This window comes from Macaca fascicularis, chromosome 12 (assembly GCF_037993035.2).
Source record: "Macaca fascicularis isolate 582-1 chromosome 12, T2T-MFA8v1.1".
Taxonomy (NCBI): Eukaryota; Metazoa; Chordata; class Mammalia; order Primates; family Cercopithecidae; genus Macaca; species Macaca fascicularis.
In genome coordinates, this window is record NC_088386.1 from 120,735,866 (window position 1) to 120,763,780 (window position 27,915).

At 38.4% G+C, this 27,915-nt stretch overlaps 1 protein-coding gene across 20 annotated transcripts in view; it reads right to left on the reverse strand.

Annotated features, from left to right (window-relative positions):
• DOCK10 (dedicator of cytokinesis 10) overlaps window positions 1–27,915 on the reverse strand; it is a 280,766-nt gene that overhangs the window by 27,699 nt on the left and 225,152 nt on the right. For 10 of the 20 annotated variants that reach the window (XM_074010334.1, XM_045368390.2, XM_045368388.2 and 7 more), the window contains 19 exons: window positions 26,196–26,279; window positions 23,650–23,746; window positions 21,351–21,395; window positions 17,663–17,838; window positions 17,420–17,536; window positions 15,873–15,984; window positions 15,153–15,274; window positions 14,951–15,065; window positions 14,803–14,869; window positions 14,528–14,575; window positions 13,854–13,955; window positions 11,380–11,504; window positions 9,348–9,460; window positions 7,031–7,168; window positions 6,131–6,313; window positions 5,482–5,592; window positions 4,064–4,279; window positions 2,575–2,632; window positions 2,146–2,244 (listed from right to left, as the gene is read on the reverse strand). In XM_074010334.1, the coding sequence (XP_073866435.1) occupies window positions 2,146–2,244; window positions 2,575–2,632; window positions 4,064–4,279; window positions 5,482–5,592; window positions 6,131–6,313; window positions 7,031–7,168; window positions 9,348–9,460; window positions 11,380–11,504; window positions 13,854–13,955; window positions 14,528–14,575; window positions 14,803–14,869; window positions 14,951–15,065; window positions 15,153–15,274; window positions 15,873–15,984; window positions 17,420–17,536; window positions 17,663–17,838; window positions 21,351–21,395; window positions 23,650–23,746; window positions 26,196–26,279 (2,128 nt within the window). Of the gene's footprint in view, window positions 1–2,145; window positions 2,245–2,574; window positions 2,633–4,063; window positions 4,280–5,481; window positions 5,593–6,130; window positions 6,314–7,030; window positions 7,169–9,347; window positions 9,461–11,379; window positions 11,505–13,853; window positions 13,956–14,527; window positions 14,576–14,802; window positions 14,870–14,950; window positions 15,066–15,152; window positions 15,275–15,872; window positions 15,985–17,419; window positions 17,537–17,662; window positions 17,839–21,350; window positions 21,396–23,373; window positions 23,552–23,649; window positions 23,747–26,195; window positions 26,280–27,915 lie in introns of those variants that run through there. The other 10 variants (XM_074010330.1, XM_065526526.1, XM_074010333.1 and 7 more) reach the window with 5 other exon arrangements.

Below are 27,915 nucleotides of genomic sequence, written 5' to 3' on the forward strand. Positions count from 1 at the left end.
CACATTATATTCTAATATCACCTTAGGTCTAACATTGGGCATTTAAAGCATTTTGAATATGAAAGATTCACACAACTTTTTGGCATATAAGTTTCCACAAGTTCTCAAACTAACACCTGCTTTTATCGGTTTTCTTCAATTTTGTTCTTAGAATTTGAAAGTCTTTATGGAACGTTATGGCATCTGGTTATGATAAGCAATAGAGGAGGAGGAAGGGCATGTTAAATAAGGCAATGATGTTTTTGATGACTTGCATATAAAAATCAGGCTACATGGGACATGTGACACTAAGCAAGAAGATTCCTGAATTTTAGGGTGGACATGAGCCATGGGTGCCACAGGGTGCCACATCTGGCGTCTTCTCCAAGGTCCTCAAACAAGTGACCTCACTGTCTCTCAGTTTGCTTTGGTCATTTGGTTCAAATGTCTTTTTTTTTTTTTTGAGATGGAGTCTTGCTCTGTTGCCCAGGCTGGAGTGCAGTGGTGTGATCTCAGCTCACTGCAACCTCCACTTCCTGGGTTCAAGCAATTCTCTGCCTCAGCCTCCTGAGTAGCTGGGATTATAGGCACCTGCCACCATGCCCGGCTAATTTTTTTTTTTTTTTTTGTATTTTTAGTAGAGATGGGGTTTCACCATCTTGGCCAGGCTGGTCTTAAACTCCTGGCCTTGTGATCCACCCTCCTTAGCCTCCCAAAGTGCTGGGATTACAGGCGTGAGCCATGGTGCCTGGCCAGTTCAAATGTCTTATATGCAAACTCCACTGAGACCTTTTAGAAAACCTACAAATATTTAAATGAATAAGGGATGAATTATGTTTCTGAAATATAGCAAGTAAAGTCCATTTACATTTCGTTTTAAGTATTCTGATTTTCGACATCTAAAAATGTATTTCTGTTGTTTGTACACTGAGTTTTCCACTGCATTTGGAAAGTTAAACCAGTGTTATCAAATAGACTACAGTTCATAAAATTCAGATTTGAACAAACTTTTGCAAGAGAATGTAGATTAAATGTATAAACTATATCACCCACTTTTTTGTGCAAAGAGTAACTCTTTAGTCATTATAATTTCAAGAAATCAGACATTGATGGGATATTTCTAAAGGAAATCTGTACCATAAACCATATGTTATAAATTGTCATTTATACTTTTTAAAAATGAAATGGAACACGCTGATTATAAAGTCCTACATATATAGTATATATATATGTATATGTCTTCATTTTTCTTTTTATTTTTTTTGGAGATGGAGTCTCACTCTGTTGCCCAGGCTGGTGTATAGTGGTGTGATCTTGGCTCACTGCAACCTCTGCCTCCTGAGTTCGAGAGATTCTCCTGCTTCAGTCTCCCAAGTAGCTGGGATTACAGGTGCCCGCCACCATACCCGGCTACATTTTGTATTTTTAGTAGAGACCAGTACTTTAGTAGAGACTTTGGCCTCCCAAGTGCTGGGATTACAGGTGTGAGCCAACACGCCTGGCCCTATCTTTTATTTGGAATCAACAGTTTTATTACATTTAAAAATTAAAATAGATTCCTCTTGCAATTCAGAGTAAAATCCCTATGGCAGACTGGCATGCAGATTGGTAGCTAAATATGGCCGTAACTCATAAACTTGAATGTTGGAGAACATACAGTTCTATTTGCTGACAACTTTTCAGTTATTTAAATTTCATAAATTTTGGATGGGATTTCTGAATGGCAGGAGTTTAAGTGTTTTGCAGAGTAAGTTGTGTAGATCTGAGATAGTTTTTGCTTCTAAGAATGTATTTAAATCCTAGCACTTTGGGAGGCCGAGACGGGCGGATCACGAGGTCAGGAGATCGAGACCATCCTGGCTAACACGGTGAAACCCTGTCTCTACTAAAACATACAAAAAACTAGCCGGGTGAGGTGGTGGGCGCCTGTAGTCCCGGCTACTCGGGAGGCTGAGGCAGGAGAATGGCCTAAACCTGGGAGGCGGAGCTTGCAGTGAGCTGAGATCCAGCCACTGCACTCCAGCCTGGGCGACAGAGCGAGACTCCATCTCAAAAAAAAAAAAAAAAAAAAAAAAAAAAAGAATAAAGAAGGTTTCACTGAAGTAGAATTTAAGCAGCAAGTTGATTTCCTCTGCATTGGGATAAATGAGCAGTTAGGTCACTCACTTCCTCCACTGGGAGTTGTTAGTAATGAGTTGCTATCACAGGGGTGGGTATCCTCCGAGAGCAGGGATGCTGTGCAAATCTTTTCCATTTTCCAGTAACCTATGGTAGTGCAAGATGAGGTTAGGACGTTGCTACATGTTTATGTTAATACAAGCTTTTGAGACTACAAATTGTTAGCCAATGATGCATTCTCGTTTTGAACTAAGAAGTTGACCATTCAGTTAGCCTTTGCTGTACATAGAATAAATATGTCAGTGGCATAACAGACTGAAAATGTTAAAGTACAGCATAATTAGAAGTATCTGTGAAAGCAATTATTACTTAATTAAACATAACAGATTAATAAAATGTAAAATTAATACATTATTTCTATTAGGCTTCAGTGTGTTGAAATCTGGGCTTTTTATCTCCCTCACGTGGTCATCTTACCCTTTCTTTTCAGATATTCTGCAATGAGAGCAGCAATATGGATGTAACACATGGCAGCCTGTAATGAGAAAGAAAATAAAGAGGCTCAGGGGATGCAGTTTAATATAATTAGGGCTAATCTTCCAAGGCGAGTCAGTATTCCATATCAGAATATGTTATGTAGAAGGATCCTTTGTAAACACCGAATTGAAAGCAAGAATCAATTGTATTTCCAAAAAATTCACCATCAAGAATAAAATGAATATTTGGGTTTTTGTTTGTTCTTGATTAGTCTGGAGATGGCTGAAGGAGCTGGCCCAAAGAATTTTCCCATAGAATTATCTTCCTCCTTTAATGTCTAAGCCTATATTAAAAATAAATCATAGTTCTCCTTTTACAATTAAAACTATAATTCTAGTATTTAGATATAAATTGGAAATAAAAAGAATCTGCCTTCTAAATAACTTTTTTTTACCTCCAGGAATAGCCCCTCTGAATTTGTGTTGCCTTTAAAACGGTCACTTCACAAGTGAGTGCTTGATTAAGTAGTGTGACCTGATGTAACTAACACCTGGGCTCCCCACAAACCAGGTTATGTGAGTGATGTTATATTTTACTCTAATGTCTCTTATGAAGCCCTGAACATTGCTGAATCCATATTAAAACTCAATTTGCTAAAGATTCCAAATGACTTCAGCTTTTTCCTTTTGAGGTTTTATGGAGGAATTTCATCATTTTCAGAGCAGCCCAAGGGCTTCTCATTCCTGTCCTCACTTGGCTTGCTGCCAAGCCAGGCCTGTGGTTTCCATTCCAGATTCCCTGATTACAACATGTGTTTAAAAGAGCTTCAGAGTTTAGGACTATCCTAGACAAATTAATCTCTTCCCCAAAGGGACATAGTTCTGGAATGGAGTAGAACTTCCCATTTGGTACTCAGAAGCCCTTGGGTGCTATGAATTGCTGCATATGATCCACCCGGTATTGAAACTGACATAAAAAGTTAAGTGTTGACTTATAATCTTCGCACAGTGGACTCTCCTCATGTGGTGCTAAGGATCATTAATTTTTCTATGGCCAGTTCAGACTAGCTGTAAATGAGGACTGATTCCCCCTGCCTGAGTTTACTCACTATGGTGGCAAGCTTCCCCATTCAACTCCAGTTGCAGAGAAGAAGTTTTAAAACACAGAACATTAATTTAATGACTCAATTGCCAGACACCCCTACCACACTCCTCCTTAGCCTCACGTTTTTAGCATTCAGCGTTGCGTTACAATTTATACACCTGCAGTTGCCCCCACTGACTCTGGCCTTTATTTGATGTCATTTACTTAGAGTCAGGTATCCTTGAACGCGATATGCAAATTTATTGTATATGATATATAACTGAGTCATTTCTAGATTAGTGGAAAAACATAGCTTCTTTTTCTAGTCCATGCTATAAATGAAGATCCAATTTTCCTGATAAAGAGGACAATACTGATGGTAAATGACCGAGCCTTGGCTAATCACCTCAGATAAATCTCCGTTTCTGGCATGAATCTTGGCCATACTTTCCAGCCAGGTCCTCCGTAGTTCGGGAGTGCTTGCATAGGAGTTTGCCAGGCTGTACTGGAGATCCACCAGCATCTCGGGATCCTTCTCATGCTCCTTCATCTGAGCTGTGGCCATCAAAACAGTCCTTATACGCTTAGTCAGGTCTTTCACCTCTGCTGGGAAATTGCTGTTCTTTGGAAAAGAGAGAGCCTGGGTCATTATCTGTTTAAAACCTGTAGGTTAACTGACTTCAAGTCATGCTATTAATTATAGCTAGGCATCAGTTTGGAGCATTCTATAGTTATAAATGTGTGCATTCTATATATGTGCATTCTATGTTTTATGACTGTGGATATACACATTTGAAGATAAAAATTTCAGGAGGCTCTATTCTTTTGTCTTCAAGCACACCTTCTGGTAAAACATCCTGATTGTCTTTGAGATCTATTCCCCTTCCTGACTCTAGTTTGTGTGATTTGCACAGGTCTGACTTTACTCCTAGGGACCATGGGTGGCACGTAACACTGGCCTGGCCAATTCTATTTTTTGATCCTCCAGGCTACAGTGATTGGTTTAGGGATAAGCATATGATTTAAGCTTGGATCAAAGAGATTCAGTTGTGGGACTTTAATTGGAACTATCAAACAAGGTGATTTTCTACTCATAAGATACCAATAGGGTCCTTAGAATTTCTGAGAACATGCCCAGGGCGATAACCTGTCTGGAAATAAGTAAACAAAGAGGAAAGCTGAACTGACAGACAGTGAGAGAGGCAAGATCGAAGCAGTGGAGGGATGGGTCTGAAAATTATTTTAATCCCTGGGTCCAGCCGTGACTGAAGTCTGGCTCTAGACTTGGACTTTTCAGTATAATGACTACAGGAGAAGTCTTCAGAAAGCACTAAACAAAAGATAAGATGAATTTTCCCCCAAATAGAGTTAGGAGGGAGTCATTGTATTTCTGGATATTTACGGTAAATCCTCTTGTTCTAGGCCATTCAACCATGCATATTGGGAATGCCACTGAACAGATCACATGCTTAAAAGTGTAAGAGCTGCTTAGCGATTCAAACAATAAACTTGATCGTTTACTTTGAGGAGGGCTCAAAGCTCAAAGTCTCAATAAACAAAATAAACAATTATTATTATTATTTAGAGACAAGGTCTTGCTCTGTTACCAAGGCTGGAGTGCAGTGGTGCCATCATAGCTCACTGTAGCCTCAAACTCAAACTCCTGGCCTTAAGCGATCCTCCTGCCTTGGCTTCTCAAAGTGTTGGGATTACAGGCGTGAACCACCATATCCGATCTATTTCTATGATTTTGGTATCTCACAAAAAGAATCCACTTCAGATTTTAACAAATTCTGTAGTAAAAGCCCACAAAGCATTTCTTACTTTCATTTGCTTGTCTCCATTGGCGAAATTATTGGTAATTGCAAGCGAATGTTGAAACCGAGAGCCTCCGATCCCAGCGTCAGCTATTAACTGGCTCACAGCTTTGATGAGCTGGAAGAGAAAAAAAATGAACTCTCAAAAACAAGACCAGAAATAGTCTTCTTAAAGAAATCCACTGGGCTGGGTAAATGTACAATTACTTTCTCCCTGTAGGTCCAATAAAAGATGTGTTTATGTATTAAAGCTCCAGAACGTATTATTAAATCTAGTGTGTTTCCTATAATCTTAAATATCTAAGAGAGGCTGCAGGAATCTTGGAATCTCGGGATGCCTAGAAGAAAAAAAAATTATGTTTGGAATTTGGTGGGGTTTGACCTGCTGGAGCTAGCCATGGTTTCCTTAGTTGTTTATTCCATGTGATTCTATTTCCTGGAAGAAGAAAGGAAAGTACAAGTGGAGATGGGGCTCTGCTGATTTCTGCCCAGCGGCGCCCCTCCCATTAAACAGAACTGAATGCTATGGGTGTCTTTAAGGAGGACTTTGGTGGAGGAGTTAGTAACGGCTTGCCCTGAGGACAGTAGGCTTTAAGCATTGCTGAAACAGATCAGTGGTTTTAACAACAATGTTAATGAAAATTGGCAGCACTTACTTGTAAGTGGGACCGGACAATTGACTTCTGCTTGTTAAATTCAAAATTCTTCCTCATGAAAAAGTACAGAAGGGCTGAGGCTTCTGTCTGAGTTGACCGTGACCTGTGGTTACAGCATTTTAGGACTTCATAACAGAACGATCCACAGAGGTCGGCAGGCCCTTGAAAGAACGCTGAAGGAAACTGCAGAAATGAAAGAATGGGTGAAGGAGCAACATGCCTTCATTTTGCTCTGTTCATGCTCATACTTTAAAATTCCCTAAAACAAACAAAATCCCTCTCCTTTTTTTTTTGTTTTTTTTTTTCAATCTGGTCTTTTTTTTTTTTTTTTTTTTTTTTTCATTTGCAAGTGAGGAGGATAGAATTTGTTAAGGTCTATGTTAGCATTTATCTTTTTTTCCTAGACATAATTATTCTCTACATTGTATAAGTATCCTTTGTATCAGTAACTGATGACGGTCCAAAATAACGGAATGAGAGCTTTGAAATGACCTCAATTCATCTGACATTGTTAAAATCACAGGTGTTATTTACAAGTGTCCTCAAAGGCAGTGGCTGTATCCACTTTAATGTGGAATCTTTAACTTGATATGGATGGATATGACAGTTCAAGGGGTGCATTTTACCTAACTTGGTGCTGCAAACACAGATAACTCAAAGAATTGGTGACCAGATGCTAATTGTCACCAGATGCTAATATCTTCTGGTATTTGAGCAGACATATTGTCAAGGCTGTGCACTCATTTTGAGACCAGGAATCAATGTCTAATAAAACCCAAATTGAAGAAAACAATCCTTCTTCCCTCTCTACTGAGAGACGCAGGGATTCCTATGGGTTTACTGTTCTATGGGTTTACTGTCATCCTACCTAAACTTCACTGAAACCTGGAGGATCCTTACCTTGCATACAAACAATCTCAAGGAGGCAAACACATGCTTCAGTGCTGTGGCTGACTGATTGACTTGGAAAAAGAGCATGTAGGTATCAAAGACCCTTTTCATCAATGAATTTTGACAGTCACATTGTTGGAGTTGTCTCTGGAAATTCAATGCAGATGTTATTCAGGATAAGTGAAAGAAAATTTGCATTCTATCAAAAATGTTTGTTGCGAACCTATTGTGGTGAGGCACTATTCTAGAAGTAAAGGATTGAACAAGGAGACACAGTTGATGTTTACTGTGAAACTTACATAGCAGTGATTGAAAAAACATGACAAATTGAAATAGACTAGGATGATGTGATTGAAACTAGTTGCTTTGAGGGTAGAATTACTTCCATAGGGTAGTCTGCAAAGACCTCTCTAATGGAAAATTGGCACGTGAGCTCAAGGGGCCTGCCCTGGAGAGATCTGGGAGGATTGTCCCATGGGGGAGAAACAGCTAGTCCAAGGGCCTTGATTGGGAAAGGAGCTTATGAGTTCAAGGTTGAGAAAGAAAAGCAGAGTAGCTGGTGCAATGGCAAGTGAGGTGGGGTTAGGGGAGAAATGGGAGATGAGGTCACAGGTTCTTGAAGGCACTAGTAAAGTCCTTAAAATTTGTGATATTTGAGTGACATTTTCATAGCCTGATAAAGAATCAATATAGTCATTACTTTCTCTACCACCATGCTGACATTTCACCTGCAGTAGGGCTTTCTTGGCATAATTATGCTGTTCTGTGTAGACTTTATTCAAAGAATCCAAATTTTCCTGGCTCAATCTTTTTTTTTTTTTGAGACAAGGTTTCACTCTGTCACCTAAGCTGGAGTGTCGTGGCACCATCATAGCTCACTGCACCTCCACTTCCTGGGCTCCAGTGATCCTCCCACCTCAGCCTTCCAAATAGCTGGGACTACAGGTATGTGTCCCCATAGTTGACTAATTTTTAAATTTTTTTGTAAAGATGAAGTTTCACTATATTGCCCAGGTTGGTCTTGAACTCCTGGGCTCAAGTGATCCTCCCTCCTTGGCCTCCCAAAGTGCTGGAATTACAGATATGAGCCACCACAGCTGCCCCTGGCTCAATCTTTAATGTGCTAGCCTAGGTATTTAAGCTCATTTGGTAGGAGCTGCAAATGTTTTTAGTAGCTTTATTGAAATATAATTGACATACAGTAAATAGAACTCATGTGACATGTATAATTTAATAAGTTTAACACTTGCATATACCATGAAACCATCACCACAATCAAGATAATGAACATATCTATCACTCTCAAAAGTTTTTAAATACTTTTTTTTGTAATTCCTTCCTCCCATCCTTCTTCCACATCCCTAGGCAACCACTGATCTGCTTTTTGTTTCTATAGTTTGCATTTTCTAAAATTTCGTATAAATGGAATAATATACACTGAGTAATATAGTATATACTGTTTCTGGTTTCTTGGGTTTCACCCATGTTATAGCATGGATAAGTAGTTTATTTCTTTTAACTGCTGAGTAGTATTCTATTGTATGGATATACCACAGCTTTTTAAATCTATCCACCTGTTGATGTATACTTGAGTTGTTTCTAGTTTTTTTCTTTTTTTCTTTTTTTTGCTATTAAAATAAAGCTGCCATGCATATTTGTGTACAAAGTTTTGTGTGGAGATATGCTTTCACTTCTCCTGGGTAAATACCTATTATAGTATTGGAATGGGTGGTCATATGATAGATGTATGATTAGCTTTTCAGAGACTGCCATACTATTCTCCAATGTGTTTTTACCATTTTGCATTCCCACTGTCAATAAATGGGAGTTCTAGTTTCTCCATATCCTTGCCAAAACTTTAGATGGTCAGTCTTTTTAATTTTAGCCATTCTAAGTAGTGATAATCATTTCATCAAAGTTATCTGAATGTGAAATGAGCACACAAAAAGATGTTCAACATTATTAGCTTTCTTTAGATCTAGCTGTAAATTTAATACACAGGACCATTTATCGCTTTCTCTTCTACTGAAAAAGTACAGAGTCACATTCCCACTCAGCCCAGCTTGCCTGAGAGTGAAGCAAGATAAATGAGGAAGAAAGACTATTTGACAGTAGTGAAATGCATACATGTACATATCAAGCAAACATTAGTCAACCTGTGATAAAATCAAAATCTCATCTTTAACATGTTTTCCACTCACACTTGGGTTGATTTATATAAGGTTAATTGATTTCATAAATAATTTTAAAAAAACATGTTTTTGACTTCACATGGTTTTTCCACCTCACATTTCATCATTTTTGCATAAAATGTTGTCATATTCACCTGGTGAGTCTGAGTGAAGAGCGATAACAGGTCTAGAATAGTGAGGCACACCTCCGTAGCAATATTGGCCTCCGTGTCTACGTGATGCACAATGTCTATTTCGTTGGAGTTGCCTGTAAAATAAAAAACAAAACATGCATAAAAGTCTAAGACAATACTTTGTACCCTATAAAGTATTTCCTTTCATTACAATATATTCAAAGTTTACTGGCATTTTGATTAATTATTAAATCAAAGTGCTTTTGTTTGTTCAGTTTCTTCATTGGCTGAATTAAAAGTACTAGAGTCTTTAGTGTGTGTGCCCTTTGCATATATCAGTTGTGGGGTTTCCATTGTTTCTGAGTTATTTTCCATTAATTTGGCCAAAGACAGGGTCATATTTCTTTCATAATCAGGCTGTCTCAAGTTCTAGGCTTCTGGGCTAGTAGACCAAATGTACAGTCTCAGTGGACAGTCTTCATGTCCCCTCAGAAAGTCACAAAGTGTATTTATAGATTGAGGCAAATACCTCCAAACAAGTAACTGTGGGCCACGTGCCCATAATTGCTAACAATCTGTCAATGAAAAGAGTCAAATTCTGTAAAATACTTGAAGAGATTTATTGTGAGCCAAATATGAGTGACCATGGCCTGTGACACAGCCCTCAGGAAACCCTGAGAACATGTGCCCAAGGTGTTTGGGCTACAGCTGGGTTTTATATGTTTTAGGGGCACATAAGACGTCAACCAATACATGTAAGATGTACATTGGTCTGGTCTGGAAAGACAAGACAACTGAAAGTTGGGGAGAGGGGCGCTTATGGGTGGATTCAAAGATTTTCTGATTGGTGATGGTTGAAAGAGTTTATCTAGAGACCAGGAATCAATAGAAAGGAAATGTCTGGGCTAAGAAAGGGGATTGTGGAGACCAACGTTCTTATTATGTAGATGAAGCCTCCAGATGGCAGACTTCAGAGAGAAGAGATTGTAAATGTTTCTTATCAGACTGAAAAAGGTGCCAGACTCTCAACTGATTCTCTCCTGGATCAAGAAAAGGACCTGAAGAGGGAAAGGGGATTCTTTACAGAATGCAAATTTTTCCCCATAAGAGACAACTCTGCAAGGCTGTTTCAAGACATGGCAAATATATATATATATATATATATGGGGGTAAAATATTTTGATTTCTTTCTTTATCTCTCATGTGATGTTATGCCAGAGTCAGGTTGGAAAGTAAGCCATGTTATATAAGGTTAACTAAAACCCCTCTGATGAGACTGGTGTGACTTTCCAGGCCTCTTAAGAATTTGGGCAAGAGAAGAGAAAAGGTCAGAGTTTAGTCCTCAAATTACATGCTTACAAAACGCTGGCCTCCATTTTACCCTCATTCACAAGCCGGAGTGTATGCATCTCTAGGTTCAAGATGTCACCCTTGCTGCTTCTGGGACATTGGCAACTTTATCCCCTCCCCACAGAGGAAGCAGTAATCATCTGTTTGACAGCAGCCTCCATAACCTGCACAATGCTGAAAGTCACTTGTTTCCAAGGGAGCTATGCTAAACATATGATAATTGAGGGTTCTGCCTTTCCCCTTTCTTCACCATCGGGCACTACATTTTTTTAACCACTCCCTGGTGGCTCAAGCCTGTAATCCCAGCACTTTGGGAGGCCGAGACGGGTGGATCACGAGGTCAGGAGATCAAGACCATCCTGGCTAACACGGTGAAACCCCGTCTCTACTAAAAAAATACAAAAAACTAGCCGGGCGAGGTGGCAGGCGCCTGTAGTCCCAGCTACTCGGGAGGCTGAGGCAGGAGAATGGCGTGAACCTGGGAAGCGGAGCTTGCAGTGAGCTGAGATCCGGCCACTGCACTCCAGCCTGGGCAACAGAGGGAGACTCTGCCTCAAAAAAAAAAAAAAAAAAAAAAAAAAAAAGAAATATTTCCAGAGCTACAGCAAACCTTAAAAGCAGTGGTTTTAGTGCATTTCATGTCCTACACATACCTAGAGAAAAACTGGTAACCATCTTGTTCCTGTTATTTCAGTTTACTTACTGGTCATGGTATTGTCTAACATCTGTAAGAGTTTGGGGTTAGAAAGTGCATTTTTGCCTCGAATTATAGGTAAAGTTTGTGATCTGTGCTGCTTATGGCCTTCATGACTGGAAGTGGAGTGCATCCTGAAAATGAAATAAGAAAAGTGATTAGAGTTATTTTAGGGATGTTACAGCCAAATAATACTTGTTCATTCAAATGTTCTAAATTGAGTCAAACATTAAAAACTAGTTTGGAAAGCAACTTTTTATTACAAATATTAATTACAGGTGACATGATGAGAGGGACTTTTTAAAGTACTTTTGGAGAAATTTCATTTAAGCCAAAATAGCGTTCAGAAGGATAATCTATAGAATAACAGATCCTTGAGTGAAATCTATTCAAGCATATTCATTATTGTTTATGAAATAATGGGATTCTATGAATGTTAAGTTGGCTACTGGCTGATCAGGAAGGTACAGTGGTGGACATTAAAAGGTACAATATTGTATAGCTCAGATGCATCAACTTATTTTTAAAGAGGGCCGGGCGTGGTGGCTCAAGCCTGTAATCCCAGCACTTTGGGAGGCCGAGGCGGGTGGATCAGGAGGTCAGGAGATCAAGACTATCCTGGCTAACATGGTGAAACCCCGTCTCTACTAAAAATACAAAAAACTAGCTGGGCGTGGTGGCGGGCGCCTGTAGTTCCAGCTACTTGGGAGGCTGAGGCGGGAGAATGGCATGAACCCGGGAAGCGGAGCTTGCAGTGAGCCGAGATCACGCCACTGCACTCCAGCCTGGGAGACACAGCGAGACTCCGTCTCAAAAAAAAAAAAAAAAAAAAAAAAAGAGATAAAGTGTAAAAATCGGGTTCTAAAACAACCCTTGCTTTCCGAGGTATTTGTATTTGGACATTCCTGTTGATTTGTCATTTCATTGGTGTCATGTCCACAGGGGGCTGACATGTGATGGTTGTGGGAGTTAGGTAGTTGAAGGACTTCTGTGCCTCTGTGCTTCCAGGGCAATGACAATGGCCTGCAATGACTCATTCAACACCCCATGGCATTTCCAGCTGGGAAAAATAAGCCAGTGTTACTGTGGCAGTGGGAATATTTCCTACTCCTGACATTATCATTTGGCCAAGGAAATAGGTTGATAATTCTTGGGATATGTGCTGTCATAAAAACTATTTATAAAAACACTTACGTAAAGAAAGCAGCATTTGGAAATACCCTGAAGTATTCCCTAATTCCTTTTTTAGGCCTTAACCTAAAAATGACTCTTTCTCCCACTCTTAAAGGCTGTTTTGGTTCTGGCTAAATCCGAAAACCTGGATGGGTGGAGGCCCAGGAGATGTGACTTTGGCTTTCAATAGCCAGGGGAGCCTGGGTCATTCCTGCAGCTAAAAAGAGTGAGTGATTCCTTGGCTGTAGGCCTTAGGCATTTGGATTGGCTTATTTCTAGGTTTTGAGTGTAGTACAGACTGAACTTGTGGAGGAAAAGCCCTGGTTTCTAGGATGTGAGGGACAGAAATGGCCAGGACCCATCCAGATGTTTCAGGAGCAGCCTGAAATCTAACCCACCACCCATCTACAAAACTTGAGTGACCTCAGGTGGCTCACTATTATTAAACATGGAAACTAATTCTTTATTTTCTTCTATTCTGTTATTATTTGCAAAAAATGTCCATTACATTTTTTTTTTTTCATTTACTTTTCACAAGGGGGCAATTTCAAAGGATTCCCATGGAGGGAGGCAAAATTTATTTTATGATTTATTTGCTATGTATTACTTTCATATTTCTTTCTAAAATCCTTTCTAAAATATTCATAATATATATTATGATGATACCTCTGGGAAGAATAAATCAAAGTGGGGATAATTTTAGCAAAGACTTCTCATTTATGAGACCCAGAGGAGCTCTAGGTAGAATTTCAGGGCAAATGTTTCCCATTGGTTAGGCTGGTGAGGGATGATCTCCAGGTCCTATCTGCTAGTCAAATCAGTCTAATGACTAGGAAATCTAAAGTGAGGTTATGGGACTATCCATGCTTCCTCATTGCCTTTGACCCTTTAAGAAACAATTTCAGCTTCAAGAACATTGCAAAAATATTATAATTACTGAAAAGCCTAGGGAGACATGATCCCACATTTTGGTTTGTCACTGGAAGATTAGCTAGCATTAAAAGAGGCATTTATTGGGCCTAGGTCTCAGGTTTCGTTAAATGAAAATACTCATTAATGTTCAGTCTATGCAAGGGATTGTGCTCTAAGTGCACACATATATCTCTGGTCTTTACCAGCCAGTAGGGCAGACAGTAAAGTATCTAGGAAGTTTCTTTAGATAGACACATAGTTATTTGAAATCTGCACTTGGTTTGAATATATAAATAGAAATATGTGTGTGTGTGTGTGTGTGTCCTCTGACATGTGCATATACAGACACACACACAGAGCTATATATAATTTTAAATACCAAGCAAATGTGACATTACCATTGTGACAAGAGACCTGATGTCTGGCAGGAAGGATTGGATCCTTTGAGAGTTCCATTGTTCTGGGTGGACTGCACAAATTTAAATGCAGCAGCAATTTTTCTGCAATGAAAATGGAAGTTTTAATCATAGCTCAGTGTTTGTAATTTACATATAAAAATGAATGGCAACTGACAAAATGATTACTGCACAATGAAATATTTCACATGCTGTGAATTAGTCAAAAATAAAACCCTGTTTTCCTTTGGAAATCAGAAATTGGGATTTCGTGAAGGTGCTTCAAACATTGTTATCTCATAAGAAAATGATGACAGTGCAAAGTTATTCCAGATTACTTTTTTCTTTTAGTTTACTGAAAATGTCTTCTGAAATAGGTATCTTCCAAGTTATATCTATATAATGATAAATTCGTTCTGAAGATACATGAAATGTGGTTTTCTTTCAAAAATTTGTGCTTTTGTGCTTTTCTCCCTAGATAACATGAACTATTCCTAGATCTACAATGTGTATGAGGCAATCTTCAAACTTCTGTGTCTAATGTGAAGTCAACCTAACAATCCTTATTTGCATTTTAAGATTTCTAACGTATATTTATAACTCTAACCTGATATGTTAATACATGTCATATGCTTTTTAAAAGACCAGATTCACCTATTGGAATTTAAAATTATTACCTTATTATGTTGCGTTTTCCTAGGTATCTGAAATTTTGAAGACAAACGCTAGAAACGAAAAAAAAAAACAAAAAACCACGTTCTAATTATTCATATTCTTTCATTATATAAACTGTTCATCTAAGTATATTGAAAGAAAAATATTAAATTTTCTTTAAATAGTTCATGTGTTATTATTGATAACTTACTATATGCGTTCTTGAATGAAACATGGTATAGTGGACTATTTAGAAATTTCCAGAAAAAAGTGTTATGTCATCAACTCTAAAACTTACTCCAAGATGCTGAAGAAGTCGGACACCTCTGGACTGGGAGCTCTCTGCCAGTAGGCAATCAGAGTCTCTAAAAGGAAACATCACGTAGCATGAGAATCTGCAGGTTTTCTTTTTTTCAAAAAAATTAATTTTGAAGAGTTCTATTTACCGTACGAAATCGTTTTCATAATGTGAAGAAAACACATCAGGAGACTCCTGGTTTCTGCTTGATCTAACTTGTCAAATCGAAGAGTTGAGCCAATCAAAGACAAGGGTCTTGGGATCTGGGAATTCAAGAACCAATCAGGATTGAGTGAGAGTGAGTGACGTCTGCCTTGTAATGATCAGTAGGTTTGAGAGGGAAGCCGTACCTTTTCACAGTTGTCCGTCTTCTCACTGCTCTTCTCATTGGTACTTGGATTGGAGTCAAGACTTGCTAAAGATGCTCTGGAGTCAGCATGGTTTACTGTAGAAATAGCTATTGATGAAAATGCTGTAAACACAAGCCACAGCACACATATGGGAATGAGATGTATGGGCACACACACACACAAAAGCTTCACATGATGAACCAAAAAGATGTTGATTACTGAGGTGGCAGCAGTGTTGTGAAAGACCAACATAACAGCGCCTGGGACTGGCATTCAAGATAGCTCTTGTTTTAAAAATGCTTTAGTAAAAGTTCATAAAGATACTTTTGGGAAGGAGCTTTCAACTTTTGATTGTTTATGAGAAATTGAAATGACATTTCCAAAACAGTTCTTAAAAATAATCCTTGAAGTTGAAAATCCATTATATTTTAAAAGGCTGTCTGCAGTGAAAACTTAAAGATGGTTTCCAGAATAAAGTAATTTGATAACATCTAAGTAGGCTGCTCCTCAAGCCAAGTAATAATGAACACTAAGTAGAAGAGGAAGTCACTGGATGGAATTCAAAGAAATATGTTAAAAAGACTCTGGTTGTATAAATGTAGTATACTTTGCCACATAGATTATGCATAATAAATTATGGACTAAGTAAAAAGCACAATGATATACAATGTAAACATGGATGAGTGTTAAAAATAAATGATCTCAGAAGATCTCAAGTACCTGCTATGGAATTTAAAACATCTTTAGAAAATGATGTATCCACAGAGTTTGCATGTTTCATAGCTGTCTGGCTTTGAAATCCGCCGTTGGTGCTTAGATCATCTCTAGACCCCTGTATTCAAAGTATAGTAAAGATTAATGGGAATCACGGTATTTCAACATTGTTAACCCACATATGCCATCTTCATTACACTTCCAATTAAGTGATATTTAATTTGTTCTTTTATATCCCCTCAAAGGTTTTCTGCTAAAGTAGGCAGTGAAAACAAATACAGCCAAAACCATACTTGTAGTTATAATTTGATTTATGTGACTTTTTTACAATGTTGTAGAAACAGTCTTTTAGATACAGATATGTAGACCACATGGCTGGATTGGTTATGGATATATTCATGGATCACATTATGGATATCATTATTACCATGAGTTATCTTATGTACATTACTATTATTGTCAACTACATTTTATTTTGTTTTAATTATTCTGTTTCATTATTTAAGAGGCAGGAACTTACTGTTACTCAGGCTAGAGTGCAATGGCATGATTATAGCTCACTGTAGCCTCAACCTCCGGACTCAAGGGATCCTCCTGCCCTTAACCTCCTGAGTAGCTGGGACTAGAGGTATGTGCTACCATGCCCAGCTAATTTTTAAAATTTCTTATTTGTAGAGGTGGGGTCTTGTTGTGTTGCCCAGGCTGGTCTTGAACTCCTGGCCTTAAGTGATCCTCCCATCTTGGCCTCCCAGAGTTGCTGGGATTAGAGATGTGAGTCACTATACCTGGCCTACAACTACATTTTAAATATTTATTATTTGCCAGGCTCTATAATAAATGTTTTCTAGTATACAATTTAATCCTCATAAAGACACTGTGATTTAGGTATTTTATTCCATATTATAATGAAGGAAATGGAGTCTTAAGGAGGTTGACTAACTTATCTCCAGCCACCCAGATAGTCACTGATACTGCTGGGATTTGAACAAGGTAAAAAAAAAAAAAAATCTATAGGCATAGCTCCTAACTCCTAGATGGTAATACCTTCCTTAGATACTGGATTCAGCAGTGGGTTATTTCATCTGAGATTAGAACACAGGCAACAGATCTCTAGTGGATTGTGCGTAGTCACTGTGGTGCCTCAGTGGAGGAAGGATTATAGTCACTCCTGGGTTGTGACTACAAATAAGGCACTTGGCTATTTATTCTGACACCAGGTGGGGATGTAGGTAATGTAGACAGTGGTAGGAGAAGGTGTCCACTGAGGAAGGGGCCATGATTGCAACAGAGGAAACTGTAAAAGCTGGAAAGAATTGGAAACTGATACAGAGAACAGAGGGAAATGAAAGCCTAATGTTGAAGGGTGGATCAGGCGGAAGGCTAAAGGGACATATCTGGAACAAATGACCCATCGATGTGAGTACGTAGCAGAAAGTGTTGTTCAATGCCTAGTATGTTCACAGATGAGAAGAAATGGTTACCCAGGGCAAAAATAATTTTAAAAAGACAAATTCCTTATTAACATCGAAATGTGACTTATTGTGCAAACGTACCTGATTAGATGTGTTGACAGTAAAAGGATACAGGTCCTTCAGATAAATCCTTGGCATATTGTCCAGGAGCATGCCGTACAGGGGCATGTATAAACTTGCTATCTGGGCCTGCTTTCTCTAGGTGAAAAGGTAGCCAAAAGAAATGATTCACATAAAAATCAATAGGCTTGTCGGTATCATATGCATTTAATGCAGTGAGCCATTAAATGGTGTTTAGGGAAGGGAGAAAGGAAGATCACTTACTGGCTCTCTGTATCGATCATCAAACGAATGCTTAGCCATTAGATTTTTTAGGACAGCTAAAGCTAAGTGTCTGACATCTTGGTCTTCCTGCAGGGCAAAGCCAACTTCTCGGAGCAGAATTCCGATTAAGAAGTGTTTGCGACAAAATTCATTTGTGACTGAATATTCAGGCATATCTTTGTGAGGAAGGAAAATAACTCATGTTATTGAAAATCAAATGATCACTTTATAATTGAGACAGATACACCAAACAACTACCATCAACTTCTTCCACCATTAGGAGGGATTCAGGAATACAGTCTTGCTACAGAAATGAGGTGTGTTGTATCCTCAAGGAGCATTCAGTAAGGGGATTATTCTGTGTATACAAACACAAATACGGGCACAAACTAACACACGACATCAACTTTTGAATCCCATAATACAGCATATTTACAGGATTACAAGAGCTGAGAGGGGAAAACACATTTTCTGCTTGGAGGAATCAGGATATGAGTAGGAATCCATCAAGATGAGCCTTTGAGGATACTTAAAATTTGGAGGTGCAGATCTTTGTGGGAACAGATGGAGGCAGTGGAAGGAACAGGAGGCTGGGAGAAGCCATTGGATTTTCAATGGCACAGAATTCTGAAAGCACAGATATGGAAGGGAGCAGGTATGGAGGGGAGCACGGGTATGTGGGAATCAATAAGCACAATGGCTAAAAGAGGAATGGTGAGAGAATTAGGCTTGAGAGGCTGGGGCTAGATGATGGAGAACAGTACAATTTCCTTAGCTGCCATCTAGGTCCCTCTCCATTTGTATTTAATTCTGTAAGAAATGTTAACACATGGACAGCTTTGAGATCAGTGCCCTGATAAGGCTCATGCTTTACTGACTTATTAATATGGTGTGGCAGGGTGTAAATGAATTAGACTGTGGGGAGATGTGGGGTGAGGGATACAGTACAGGACATTGTAGCAATGGGGGAGGGAGGGGACAAGTGACAACGTGGTATCTGTGCTGGGGTAGCAGAAACTGAGTGGTAAATCACTAGGAAAAGTTGACTTAAGTATGTGAGGGAGCAAGGGGAGAGAAAGGCACTGCCAGATTTTGAGCCTGGATTATAGAGAAAAGAATGTTAAAATTTCCAGTAATAGTGGATTTATTCAAATTGTCCAAAGGGTTTTTAAAATGTAACCATTAATAGTAGTACTTGCACCTACAAGAAGACATAGGGAGAAAGCTCTTTGACACTGGCATTCACAATGATTTTATGAATATCACCCCAAAAACACAGTCAATAAAAGCAAAAATAAGCAAGTAGGATTATATAAAATTAAAAAGTTTCTGGACAGCAAAGGAAGCAATCAACAAAATGAAAAAGCAAACTACAGATTGGGAGAAAATGCTTGCAAACCATATATCTGATGAGGGCTGATATCCAAACTCTACAAGGAACTCATACGACATAATAGCAACAAACAAACAAACAAACAAACAAAAACCCCACCAAGTTTTAAAAATGGGCAAAGGATCTGAATAGACATTTTTTGAAAGAAGACATACAAATGGCCAAAAGATACAGAAAAAGTGCTCAATATCAATATCACTGATCATCAGGGAAATGCCAATCAAAACCACAACGCACTATTACCTCATACCTTTTAGGATGGCTATTATCAGAAAGTCAAATGAGAACAAGTGTTGGTGAGGGTGTAAAGAAAGGGGAACCCTTGTACACGGTTGGTGGAATACGTTCATTATAGAAAACAGTATAGAAGGTCCTCAAAAAAGTAAAACTAGAGCTACCATATGATCTAGCAATCCAACTTCTGGGTATATATCCAAAAGAATTCAGATCATTATGTTGAAGAGATACGTTGCAGCATTATTCACAATAGCCAAGCTATGGAAACAACCTAGGTGACCATCCATAGATGAATGGATTAAAAATGGTATATACATGCGATGGAGTAGTATTCAGCCTCAAAAAAAAAAAAAAAAAAAAAAAGACAAAAAGAAATTCCCACCATTTATGACAATGCAGGTGAACCTAAAAGTCATTATGCTAAGTGAAATAAGCCAAACACAGAATGGCAAATACTGCATGATCTCAGTTAATATGTGGAATCTAAAGAAGTCAAGCTCTGGTGGACAATAAGAGACTACTTAATAGGTACAAAGTACATTATTTGGATGATGGATATCCTAAAAGCCTTGACTTCACCACTATGCAATCTATGTATGTAACAAAATTATACTTGTACTCCCATAAGTTCCTACGAAACTATTGAAGTTAAACTCATAGAAGCACGGAGTAGAAAGATGGTTGCCATGGGCTGGTGAATGGGAGAAATGGGAGGTGGATTTTAGTCAAAGGATACAAACTTTCAGTTATAAGATGAATAAATTGTGGAGGTCAAATATGTAGCATAGTAAGAATCATTCATAATACAATATTGTATATTTGAAATCTATTAAGTGAGTAGACCTTAATTATTTTAATCGTACAGACATAAAACTATATGAGGTGTTTGCTTGATTGTAGTAATCATTTCACAATGCACACATATATCAAAACATCATGTTTTCCACCTTAAATATATAAAATTATTATGATTTTTTGAGACAGAGTCTTGCTGTGTTGCCCAGGCTGGAGTGCAGTGGCACGATCTTGGCTCACTGCAACCTCTGCTACCAGGGTTCAAATGATTATTGTGCCTGAACCTTCCAAGAAGCTCAGAATACAGGCGTATACCACCACGCCCAGCTGATTTTTCTATTTTTAGTAGAGATGAGGTTTCGCCGTGTTAGCCAGGATGATGTTGAACTCCTGGCCTCAAGTGATTTGCTTGCCTCGGCCTCCCAAAGTGTTGAGATTACAGGCGTGAGCCACCGCGCCCAATTTTTGTCAATTTTACCTCAGTAAGGCTGGGGGAAAACAGTAGTACTAGCACCCATGTATACAACCTGCTGTCTGCTAGCACTAGGCTAAGCACTTTATGTGCATTATCCTATTTGATCTGCAAGACAACCCATAAGGGAGGTATGATTAATATAATTAACTATTAGAATATTCCAGCTCATAGATGACCAATAGCAAATTAAACATACTGACTTTTTTAGTCCATAAAGAAGCTACTGAATATGGAAGTTCACAGGGCTTCAGGTTAAATAAATTTCTTAGTGACATCGTAATACTGAAGATCCAGGAATAGAACACAACTTTTAAATTCCCATCTATGACTACAGAAAAGGTTTGCCTAGACCATTTTAAGTTACTAACCTATTTCAGATAAAATAAACTTATACTAATATCCTCTGTCTTAACAAGATTGATCAGACCAGGTTGTGGTTTAGGAAAAGACACGTATCAAATAAAGTCAGTTACATTGAACAAGCTTGCTATTATATATATCTGGGAATTTCATTTATGATACAAATTAAGGAAATTTCAGATGCTTTGGGAAATTAAAAAATATTTCCAACCTCTGGAGAATAAAATATGAAAGAATTGAAATTAGGCAATCATTAAGCTATCTGTGACAAGAAAACAGTCAACTTTTTGAATATTTTTATTATATGATATTAAATATATGAACACTTATGAGCACCCAGAAGCTGGAAATTTATAGTATTTATAGTTGTCAATATTACTGGATTACTAGGTGGTTACTGATGCTTAGATAAGGTAATAATCACTTACCTGATGCATGTAACTCTTGAGTTGATTCTGAAGGCGTCAAAGGATCTGAATTTAATATAAATAAAAAGTTCAGATATATACATATACATACTCAGATACATATAGATTCATTATGTGTAGTTTATACTGAACAATTAAACTATCTTATTTAAAAATGTGAGTCTTCAGTATTGCCAATTTTCAAGGAGAATGTCTTAGGTTATTTGTTTCCTTTTTTTTTTTTTTTTTTTTTTGAGACAGAGTCTGGCTCCTCTGTCGCTCAGGCTGGAGTGCAGTAGCACGATCTTGGCTGGCTGCAACCTCCGCCTCCTGGATTCAAGCGATTCTCCTGCCTCAGTCTCCCAAGTAGCTGGGATTACAGGTGCCCACCACTGCGCCTGGCTGATTTTTGTATTTTTAGTAGAGACGGGGTTTTGCCATGTTGGCCAGGCTGATCTCAAACTCCTGACCTCAGGTGATCTGCCTGCCTCGACCTCCCAAAGTGCTGGGATTACAGGCATGAGCCATCACACCCAGCCTATTTGTTTTCTTAAAAAAGAGTCATGAGCAGAATTCTTCTAATTGTTAGCCTTCTACTTGAGCATCTATTTTTCTATCAGAACTTTGCCTGCTATGAAACATATTTTTATGTTCATTATTTATAGTATCAGATCTACAAAGAGACTATCAGGATTTTCTCTGAGCTACTGACTAGTAGTAAGTAATATAGTTTGACTCTGCCCTCACTCAAATTTCATCTTGAATTGTAATCCACACGTGTTATGGGAGGTACCTGGTGGGAGGTGATTGGATCATGGAGACAGTTTCCCCCATGCTGTTCTCATGACAGTAAGTGAGTTCTCTTGAGAGCCGATGGTTTTAAAGTGTGGCACTTCCTGCTCTCTCCCTGTCTCTCTCCTGTCGCCATGTGAAGAAGGTCCTTACTTCCCCTTCACCTTCTGCCTTGATTGTAAGTTTCCTGAGGGCTTCCAGCCATATGGCACTGTGAGTCAATTCAACCTCTTTTCTTCATAAATTACCCAGTCTTAGGTAGTTCTTTATAGCAGTGTGACAACGGACTAACACAGTAAGCAATTGAAATAAAAATGACCGAATAAAGATTTGGTCATCTTTAATATCTCAATCAGCCTGACTAACCAATAATAACTTGTCACTAATTTATAAAACAAAAATAAATTCAGAACAAAGTAAAAACCTTAAAGCATTATCTAATATACCATTTCTACCCTATTTTCTATGAAATATGCTTCATAAATTAGAAAAAATTGGAATAATATTATATAGATATTTAAGATTAAAATGGCAAAACTTTTATAGACTTGATAATGTAATTTTCCCTCCAGAATACTAGTGTAAGCTAATAGGTTAAGGAAGTATGAGGCTCTCTACCAATCTTAGTGTTTGCGTTTGTGAATATCAAAGCAAATATGCCTCTTGGCTGGGCGTGGTGGCTCACACCTGTAATCCCAGCACTTTGAGAGACTGAGGTAGGCGGATCACCTGAGGTCAGGAGTTGGAGACCAGCCTGGCCAACATGGTGAAACCTCCTGTCTACTAAACATACCAAAATTAGCCAGGTGAGGTGGCACACACCTGTAGTCTGAGCTACTCAGGAGGCTGAGGTGGGAGAATTGCTCAAACCTGGGAGACAGAGGTTGCAGTGAGCCAAGATCACGCCCCTGCACTCCCAGCCTGGGTGACAGAGTGAGACTCTGCCTGAAAAACAAAACAACCCCCACCCCCAGAAAAAAACTGTACCTCATAAATAGTTTACTCATTGCTTGGTAATAAAGTATTTCATGCTCCTAAATAATTTTATTATTTTATTTGCATCTTGATGTTTGATTAGTTTTTGATGTCTACATGGGTAATACTCTCTACCATAACACATATATATTTTTATATATAATATTTATAAATTATATATATAGTACTTCTCTTCCCTATAATTTTATGTGTCAAAATCAAAGGAAAGCTGTCTTTTGGAGCCAGTAAGGTGCCTCTAGGTTCAAATTATTTGATTTACAATCATCAGGTTTATAATTTTGTTGGCCTTCTCTTTAATAAAAAGGGAAACACTCAAAAATTGAGGAATATGAAGCTGCATTCATCACCACACGCCAACAACTTCTTTTGCATTTTAATTTAATTCTGATTACCTGCGTCTGATACCCATGGGACAGCTTCAAACAAAATTATGACTGAGGAAACAGGAAAATAATAATAAACAAAAGGTAAAACGAACAAACAAAAGCATTCACTTTGCAGGAACTGATGAAAATTCCGGGAATTTTATTACCTGGAATGTTTGCTGATCTTATGGGCAGACACAAAGGAATAAAGTGTTCATGTTGACATACTTCTTGAAGAAAATCAAATTTATACTGACACAAGGTCTGAAAGAGAGGCAAGCTAAATGACTATGACTTACAGACCAAGAAACTGAATAAAAACAAACAAACAAAATCTGCACTTGAATCTTATCCCTAAAAAGAAAAAGTAGTTACCGTATACTTGTAGGACCACTAGGTAATTAAGTTGAAAGGATTTTGTCCCCTCTGAACTGTAGTTAAGCTCCCTACTTTTGGAAACTGGTCACAGCCTCCTTAGGAAATAATCCCATTTGTAACCTACGTGTAGCTTCTATGAGATAAGATCCTACTGAGTCATATTTTGTAGCTTCTTTTAGCATGTATCATGACACATTTATTCTGAAAAAAATTTCTGCTGTAACACATGCACAGAATTCTCTCAAAGACTACACTCAGATAATGAAACAGACCTCTACAATGAGCGCCTACCATCCAGAGCTAAGGAAGACAATGGTGTGTATCACATAAAATTAGAGTGAAACTCTGTATGCTACATGTTCACATAATACATTATTTAATTCCCCTTTCCTCCCTGCCCTTGGAAATAAGTCTGTCTTTCCAATAATGTTTGAGTTAGACAGAGATAAATGGAGTCCAGGCACGGCCAAAGTCTACTGTAACACAGAAGTCAAGAAAAGCCACATCAGTAGGAAAAATTAGCATGTTCCTAACTGCTCTATTTTCACTCTTATGCATGCTAAGTAACCATGTTTTAAGACTTAAGTTTGATGATCATCATTATATTCACTAATCTCAGCTCACAAAATAAAATATATCCCATTTACTCAGATATTTTAGAGTTATATTTTGTGGCAACTTTAGTTAATAATTTAAAATGCTGCCATTTCAAAAAGGATAGTATTTGACTTAAACTTTTGTACATCAAAGTGAACAGAAGCATTATTAAATTATATTTTAACTATTTTACACTGAGAACATTCTGTTTGGTCTTTGAAAATATATAATTTAGGTCTGATGCAATTAAATGGATATTCTGCAAATTTCACGCATGAGAGGAGCACAAATAAAGAATATACTTTCAAAAAAATATTTAGAGGGAGAATTGGATTTTCAAAACCAAATGACATAAAATCATGTACCTCTGGTCAAAAGTAAATCTCCACTGCACCCCATCTCCCAAAAATAATGTTTAAGCACCTAAGCATGACATGAAAGGCTGTAAGAGTCTCATTATTTATTTTTAACTGGTCTAAATCCATTGTTCTTTTCAAATACCTAGATAATTTCCCTTGAGGACTGGCCTCCTTCACAGTGGGTAAAGGTTAACAGAGAATTATTAATTCATATGCCCTGTCTTCCCTTCTTAAGAGGCAAGCATGTGACCCAAAGCAGGTTGCTCACACACTTCCTCTATGGAAGGTGAATCTGAAGCAGAGTGTTGGGGGGAGAAAATGGCTTCAGTTGATTCATTTAAGCAGCTGCAGCAGCACCCTGGCCAAATGATTCTTCATTTGCAATTATTGTCAGACCCCACATAACATTTTGGTGAAAGACAGACCATATATACAATGGTGGTCCCATACAATGAGAACAGAGCTATATAATGGAGTAGGATATATACCAGCTGGGTTTGTGTAAGTACACTCAATGATAATCACACAGTGATGAAATTGCCTAACAATGCTTTTCTCAGTACGTGTCTCTGTCATTAAGTGACGCATGACTGTATTCCTTGTGCTTGAAAAGGCTTGGCCCCTGCTCTTTTCAAAGCCTGCTTCTGCAGCTGCTTCATCAATGCTATTTACTCCCAATACCTTCCCAGTCAATTCCCTTTTGATCAAATTGGAGTCAGTTTCTGTTGCTTGCAACCCAAAGAACAGTAATTGATCCAACTTTCATCATCTGGCCCATTTCCAGTCTAAGTTCTCTCCAGCATGTGTCATAACCATAGCTCAGTGGTTCTCAAACCTGAGAGTGCGTAAGAATCACCTAGAGGTCCTGTTAAAACAGACTTCTGGGCTCCATTACGAGCAGTTCAGTTCCCAAGTGATGCTACCTCTCTGGTCTAGGAACCACTGCTCTAGAGTTCTCTTTACATCTCCCCAACATATACCCCTGTTTGGGTAGGGCATTCAACTGTCCCATTTTGCCCAGGACTTAAAGGTTTCCAGGGAAGTAGGACTTTCAGTGCTAAAACCAAGCCAGTCTAGGGCAAACTGGACTGTAGGAATTGTAGCTACAAAGAGCCATTCTCTTCACCACCCACAGGAAATAGAAATGAAATGTAAACCAAACACTTTCATTCCACTCTCCTTTGTCCGCATTAAGGGAGGACTTGGTAGGCATACTCAGCAGATGAACCATTAAAAGGCTGCCTCTCCTTAGCGTAGAAATCACTTTCTGATACAGAGAATGGATAGGTTAATGACTTAAGCAGGTATCCACAGAGACTACTTTATTTATTTACAATGCCATAGTTTAGAAAACGATCACTGCTGTACATGGTTCTTACCTTGAGGTCACCGGAGGAGAACATGCTGATGTAATTGTTGACCATCTTAAACACATAGCCTCGGTCCATAAACGTAAAGCAACGCTAAAATAGATAAATTCTAAATTCAAAAACTTTTACTTGAAGAATCTATTAAAGATTTTAGAAAATATGATTAAATATATTGAGGTAAAATAACACTGAACTAAATGTGTTGTATAATTAGGTATTTTAGAAATCTCCTAAATATGTTTAAGCAGTCATCCACATATGGCAGCTAAAATAACTAAAATTTATATTAAAAATGAAAATGAAATGAGGCAATATACTAACAGAGAATAGGTACATTTAAAAATTCAGAAGAAAACAGAAAAGTTGAAAGAAAAACAAAATGAAAGTATAACTGAACAAAACAAAAATATCAATCAGAAAGCTACAAATCTAGATTTATTGATGTTATAAAATGTCACTGGAGCTTTGCAATGAAATATTATAGCCCCTTCTTTTTTACACAGAAAGCTTTAGCTTTCGGTTGTCTACTTTTTTAACCACTTAGTTACATTTTATTATTTTCTTTCAGTAATTCTATTTCACACTTCTGGGGTTGTAGATCTTCTCCTGTATACACTGGGTCATAATGAGGAGTGGTAGAGATGGGTCAGGAAAGCCTTTAAAATCTCACTGGGCCCTTTCAACAGAGTAGCTCCTCTCCTCACCAGCTGAGGAAGCTTGCATTTCAAGGCCAAAGGAAGGAGATCCTAAGATTTCTATCAGTGAGCTGCTCACTACCTGTCTTATTCTGTGGTCAAATTTCTCTTTACTGTATCAAGGAGAGTCTTAAACAGTAAGTAGGCTTGAAGGAGCACTTGCTGTCTCTCTAAAAGATGGATGGTCATGTAACCAGTAACCAAGCTACCGTGGCCAAAGACTGCACAGGCAAAGTGTGGAGCAGGAGGAAAGGACCATAGTTCCCGATGTAGGATCTGGGGAGGCACTAGAGCAGGTGTCTCCCACAGTGGATCTGCAGCTCATCACTTGGTGTGTGAGTCTCATTCTATTCACCCACGTGGGTGTGAGTCAACATGGTGCTTGGGAAAATTCCACAGCTGGTGTGGAGTGCTTCTTTCTTGTCCAAAGAGTCCAGGATGGTCCATTAAAGTGGTTTTGCATTTCTTGGAATCTCTCCTCAGTTTTACTCACAACTCTCTTTTCTCAGACAGGACTACACATAAAATCTTGCTAATAAAGAGTGGACCAAGTGAAAAGTCTCCTCTTGAAATACACCTGTGTGTAAGCAAGAGCTGTTTTCTCCAAAGTTGTTCTTCGAATTGTTAGGTCATTTATATTGTTGTTTTGCTTTTCCTTTCAATTTTTCTTTACTTTCTTTTGAATTTTTAAATGTACCTATTCATGACTGTGTTAGTACATGGCCTCATCTATATTTTCATTTTAAATATAAATTTTAGTTCTTTCAATAATTCTTCATTCAGTAAAAAGTTAATGGCTTCCGAGTCCTCACATGTCTCAATAGAATAGTGGGAGAGAGGTAGACACCACAGTATAATCATAGCCTAGAAAGACAGAGCCAAATGGGGAGGGGGGAAGGAAAGGGGCTTTGGTGCCTTCTGCACTGAGCTGGCTCCTGTCTCCCAGGCTCTCCATTTGCAGGAGGATGTCCCAACCTGGCCACCCTTGGAATAGCAGGGGCCCTGCCTCATCTTGCAGAGGAGAGGGAGACCAC